Source organism: Brassica oleracea, chromosome C3, assembly GCF_000695525.1.
Source record: "Brassica oleracea var. oleracea cultivar TO1000 chromosome C3, BOL, whole genome shotgun sequence".
Lineage (NCBI taxonomy): Eukaryota > Viridiplantae > Streptophyta > Magnoliopsida > Brassicales > Brassicaceae > Brassica > Brassica oleracea.
The window spans coordinates 58,827,095-58,833,073 of NC_027750.1; the positions used below are offsets into that span (position 1 = coordinate 58,827,095).

Sequence of the window (5,979 nt, forward strand, 5' to 3'; positions counted from 1 at the left end):
GAATATTCCGACGACCATTGTCCGTCGGAATACACCGAGGAATCCACTACGTCGGAATTGTCCGAGGAACGTTCTCCGTCGGTACATAGTTTTTCCGATGAACTCTGGTCTCGTGTGTCGGCATCGTAATATCGTCGGAAGTTCGTCAGAATGACGTTTCTCGGTATTCGTCAGAAAGTCGTCGGAAGTTCTGACGAAATTCCGACGAATTTTTTTTTTTCCGACAAAACAATACCGACGGACAGGTTCGTCGGAAATTCATCGGAATCTGTCTATTCTGACGAATTTCCGACGATTTCGGCCATCAGAATTCCCTTGTTTTTTTGCAGTGACGGTATTCTGGAGAATATAACAAAATGGTCAAAACGGGTCAAAGTTACCATCAAACACAAAGCCAAAGTTAGAGTAGTACTATACTTAAAAGACCAGAACTAACCGTATCTTTGTTTTAAGATCCATGTCTTGTGTCTGAACCTCTCAAAGTACTATCCGAGATAGGGTTTTCACTTTTTTTTTTCTTCCGGATTTGGGTAAATTAATTTGGTGAGATTAATAGTAATTAATTAGATGATAAAGAAGAAAACACCGACTGATCCTGTGGAGAGAAACAGACGAAAATCTCGGTGCTGGCAAAGATTCCTTCACAGTCCTTTTGCTGTTTGTTTTCTTCATTCTTCTTCTTCATTTTTGAACTTAATCATTCATTTTGATCTCTCTTTCTCTCCTAAATTTGAAATAATACTCTCTCGAGAAAACAACTACTTCACTCTTTCTTTCTATCACTATCAACACACACCTTCTTTGCACCTTACTCGCCTCCCCTTCTTCCTCTCACCTACCTTTCATCTCTCTCTATCTCTCCCTATAATTTTCTCAAATCTTGTCTTTCTTTTTAATTTAATTTTTTGTTGGTAAATTAACTAGTGATGGGTTGTACAAGTTCTAAGCTGGAAGATCTTCCGGCGGTTGCTCTCTGCCGTGAACGCTGCTCTTTCCTAGAAGCGGCGATTCAGCAACGTTACCATTTAGCCGAATCACACGTGGCGTACACGCACTCGCTTAAAGGAATAGGTCACTCACTCCATCTCTTCATCAACCACCACCACCGTTTCGTCGCTTCTCCCAGACTCAACCTTCCTCCTCAAAGAAAAGGCGACCCCGAAGAACAAGAAAACAAAGGAGTAGAAAATTCCCCTAAGAAAGCAAAGCTACCTTCTCCTCACCATCCGGGTTCGGGTACTGATTCGGGTCATCTCGAGTTCGATTCGGTCTCCGAAGATGATGAAGAATTCCATTTGGATTCGGACCACCACCACCACCATCTCGGAAATTTTGAAACCGGGCCTTACATGGGAGCACAACCGGGTAATACCCGGTACCCGAACCCGGAAATGATGGGTCATCATCTTACTCCTACTCCTTATATGCACATGAACTACATGAAGAACAGTTCGATGCCTCCTTCAGTCATCTACGAGCAAAGACCAAGTAGCCCTCAAAAAGTCTACATAGGCGAATCATCATCTTCTTCTACTTACCCTTACAATTCCGGACCCGGACCCGGATACTACGGTTCTTCAACTGATGCTCCAGCCTCGGAACCGCCTCCGCCTCCTCCGTCCCCGCCTAGATCCAACGGGTGGGATTTTTTAAACCCGTTTGATACTTACCATCCTTCGTATACTCCGAGTCGAGACTCGAGGGAGCTTAGAGAGGAAGAAGGTATACCCGAGCTGGAGGAAGACGACGATTCACAGTACGAGGTTGTTAAGGAAGTTCACGGTGGTGATAATCAACCGACTCCTGCTGTTGTTTACAGGGAAGAGTCTGATTCTCCGTCTCTGTCTCCGCGGCTGTCTGTTGATAAATCTGGAGCAAGCGCTAGTGGTGGAGGTGCGGCTATGTATCAGACTAGGCCGAGCGTGTCGGTGGAGAAGAAAGGGGTTGAGTACGAAGTGCACGTTGTCGAGAAGACGGTTGATGAAAATGGCGGAAACGAGAGCAATGCCACGGCGACACGTGGAGGAGAAGGAGGAGGTGTGCCACGTGCGGTGCCTGAGGTTGCTAAAGAGATTGAGAATCAGTTCCTGAAAGCTGCGGAGTCAGGAAGTGAGATCGCTAAGTTACTTGAAGTTGGGAAGCGTCCTTATGGTCGGAAACATGGTAATAAAACTTTTCAGTTTTGTCCGAATGAACTTGTGATCTTTCGATAATCAAGTAAAAAATGAAACTTTTTGTTTTGTAGCAGCTTCTTCGAAGTTGTTGCACGGGTCTACTGATGTTGCTGAGCCGCCAACGTATGCAGACATTGAAGAAGAGCTTGCTTCAAGGCAAAGGAACCTTTCTTCCACATTGCACAAACTCCATCTCTGGGAGAAGAAGCTTTACCGAGAAGTGAAGGTAACGTTAATCTCTTATAACACTACGATGTGTTTCAGCTCCTTTTGTCTGAATAAGCTTCTACTCTTGTCTAGGCTGAGGAAAAATTGCGTGTAGCTCACGAGAAGAAGGTAAGGAAGCTAAAGCGTTTGGATGAAAGAGGTGCTGAAGCTAACAAAGTGGATACAACAAGGAAGCTAGTAAGAGACATGAACACAAAGATACGGATTGCGATTCAGGTTGTGGATAAAATCTCCGTGACGATTAATAAAATTAGAGATGAAGATCTATGGCCGCAACTCAATGCATTGATCCAAGGGTAATAATAACCTTGCCTCTACATGTTTTTAGATATTTGCGTTTGGAGATGTTGATTCTGTGTTTGGTTTGCTTCTCAGGCTTACAAGGATGTGGAAACAGATGCTGGAGTGTCATCAAAGTCAGTGCCAGGCTATAAAGGAAGCTAGAGGGCTAGGGTCTATAAGAGCTAGCAAGAAGCTAGGCGATGAGCATCTTGAAGCAACTAGTTTGCTTGGTCATGAGCTTATAAACTGGATATTAGGATTCTCTAGCTGGGTTAGTGCGCAGAAATGTTATGTAAGAGAGTTGAATAAATGGCTCATGAAGTGTCTTCTCTATGAACCCGAGGAAACAGCCGATGGTATCGCTCCTTTTTCGCCTGGTCGGCTTGGTGCTCCACCGATCTTTGTGATCTGTAACCAATGGTCTCAAGCTTTGGACAGGATCTCCGAGAAGGAAGTGATTGAGGCAATGCGTAGCTTCACCACGAGTGTGCTTCAGCTTTGGGAACAAGATCGGTTAGAAACGACGGTGATGGGGCAGGAGAAAGTTAGGAGCATGGACCGGGAAGAGCAGAGGATACACAGGGAGATTCAAGCACTGGAAAAGAAAATGGTTCTGGTTGCACCTGGTGAGGGTCTTTTGGTATCTGGGAACGTTGTTTACCAGAGTGATACTAGTAACGATAGTTTACAAGGTAGTTTGCAGCGGATTTTTGAAGCTATGGAGAGGTTCACTGATGAGTGTATGAGAGCTTATGATGATCTCTTGGTGCGTGCTGAAGAAGAAACTGCTCCGAGAGAAAGTGAGGAATGATAAGCAAAACTAGAGGAAGATCTTTGCTTGATCTTGCAATGGTGGAACCAACCAGAATCATCTGCGTCTCATTCTGAGCCTCATGCAGTCATGCATGAAGAGCCCCACAAGTGAATGATGATCTAAGAGGAGGCAGAAACCTTGTAAAAAGACGGTCAGTTCTAATAGTTAAGAGATACGGTTTAGTGCAAATTGGCTTTGAACCGAATGGTTAACATAAACCAAATATGAGGCAGGTAGCATATATTAGTTAAGTTCTAATAACTTTTATATTCAGGCAATGTACCTTAGGCGTTTAGGACTAAACTTTTGAAGATTCTCAGCAATTATTTTTGTAGAATCCGAGGGTAGCTCAGGCAAGTCTCTCTTTCTTTTGAAGTATTAAAGAACCTTTTGGTTGCAGAAACTAGATCACCCTAAGCAGCATTGAGCTTCTCACTAATCCAGGTTATTAGTACTAGTATTTAACATGTGGCCTTTTGTTTTGTCGCATTATTCTCCCTGTGTATGTATTCTTTGCTCACATGATAAAATTTTTATAAATAAAAAAAAAAAATTATATACACGAGATATCATGAAGTGGGAAAAATGGATGAATGATTTACGTTTTCTCGTTGCAAGGCCATCTGTAACCCAATTCGAAACAATATTTTACACTAAAATGATGTAATTTTTAATGTTGGATTAAAGAAGTGTAAATTACATTAAAATAGTGTTTTGGAGTTGGGTTGTAGATGAAAAAGTTTTTATTGTTGAAATCAAACTAAAATAACTTAATCTTGATACTATAATAGCCTTATAGGTTGCATGTAAAAATTACTAGGCACAAGAATAAAGACATAATCATTTCATGAGAAGTTACAAACTATTTCCAATCATTTACCTGACCAGCTTTAAACATTTTTTGGTGTAAACCAGCTTTAAACATTATTGATTCATGTGAGTAAACTATAATAAACCCACCCAATGGTCCATTCTTTTTTCAGTTAGTCCCTGCGCCAATAGTTAACGACTTGTGTTGCCGTGCCAAACATGATTAGCGTGAACTTCACTCTCGTGTGTCAATCTTTATGTCATGTTTGTTTGTTGCAAAAGTAATAAATTGGAAAAAAATATGTAACATGTAGAGAATAAATGCCATAAGAAATTATTGTTGTGACCCAACCAGAACTATGTATTTATTACAAATTAGAGATAGTGCTTGAGCATCTAATCATATAAGAAATGCAATTGCATAAGAGAATCTTTGGATAACTTCACTCTCTTCCTTTCTACACAACACTCTCTTCCTTTCTACACAAAGAGACAGCTCTTGTGTCCTCGAAAGCTTGATTCTCTGTTTCATTCTCCAAAGCTAATAATAGGAAACACACATTGCAAGAACTTTTCATTTGCATACATCCACGTTGAGAATATACAAACTACTTTTGTCGCCGTTGATCCATTTTCATGACCATGAGTTTTAGTCTAGCGGTCTATATCAGCAAGCACCGTATAACCATATCCAATTCAAATGTGGTAATCTGCAATATGCATTTTAACTGTTAACAAATCACAATTTAAACAAATTTTGAACACTTAGCCATATTAGTTTTTGTGGTTTCCAAAAATAGATGGTAACACATTCAGAGTGAAGATTTTTTTGGTTTCAGAGTTTCAAAAGTTAACTTCTTAAAATGGAAATATGTCACAGTCTGTTCAAACCCTTTAGAGAAAATTGATTTTCACATTACTCTAATTAGAAGGCACGTCAATAATCCAGAAATGTCACAGGGTTTCATAGGTTAGCTACATAAAAAAAAACAAATGAAAAATGAATAAAAATCGAGAAAGAAAGTAGGAATGGTTGATGATAAGTCACTCCAATCACAAAACACATTGAGCTGGCGATAATGATATTTTCCCAAAAATCTTATTTGGTACCACAGAGTGTATTTCATTATCAATAACATAGGAATCAATTTATATTGTAATATAGTATAGTATATAAAGAAAAGAAGTTTACTTGTGCTGTTTTTTTTTTGCCTTTTCAATTTTCAAATCCATTGGTTAAACATTTAGAAACTCATAAATCCCACTAAAACATAAAGAGATGCGGACTTCAGAGTTGACCTTATAAAATCTTTGTTTTATAGACCTTATATAAATTCTAAAATCTAATTTTTACCGATGATATATTAAATTTTGTTATGAACTGGATTATGGATGGCTCATAACCAAAAGATTATGATTTGTAATCTTTCCATTTATCTATGACGGTGTAATCTCCTATATAAGGAACCTCTATGTTATGAATAAAGATAGACTTTTCCATTACTTTTATAACACGTTATCAGCACGAAACTCTAAATCCCTAAGTTAATACCCAAATCAAAAAACCCTAAACCCTAACCCTAGCCGGCGATTCGACGAACCCTAAACCCCGATCGCGTCTCTTGTTCCCGCATCTGTTCCAGCTCGCGTCCCCGATCAGCTTCAGCCCAA

General features: G+C 40.0%; 1 protein-coding gene across 2 annotated transcripts; it reads left to right on the forward strand.

The window, feature by feature from the left end:
* The first annotated feature begins 591 nt into the window (after nt 1-591).
* On the forward strand, nt 592-4,039 carry LOC106336040. 2 transcript variants are annotated; one of them, XM_013774753.1, is made up of 4 exons: nt 592-2,163; nt 2,246-2,400; nt 2,475-2,698; nt 2,778-4,039. In XM_013774753.1, the coding sequence occupies exons 1-4, from the start codon at nt 927-929 to the stop codon at nt 3,493-3,495; spliced, it is 2,334 nt and encodes a 777-aa protein (XP_013630207.1). In that variant the 5' UTR covers nt 592-926; the 3' UTR covers nt 3,496-4,039. The 2 variants fall into 2 exon arrangements, with proteins under 2 accessions (XP_013630207.1, XP_013630208.1); XM_013774754.1 differs by having other exon boundaries at nt 2,249-2,400.
* The last annotated feature ends 1,940 nt before the right edge of the window (nt 4,040-5,979 follow it).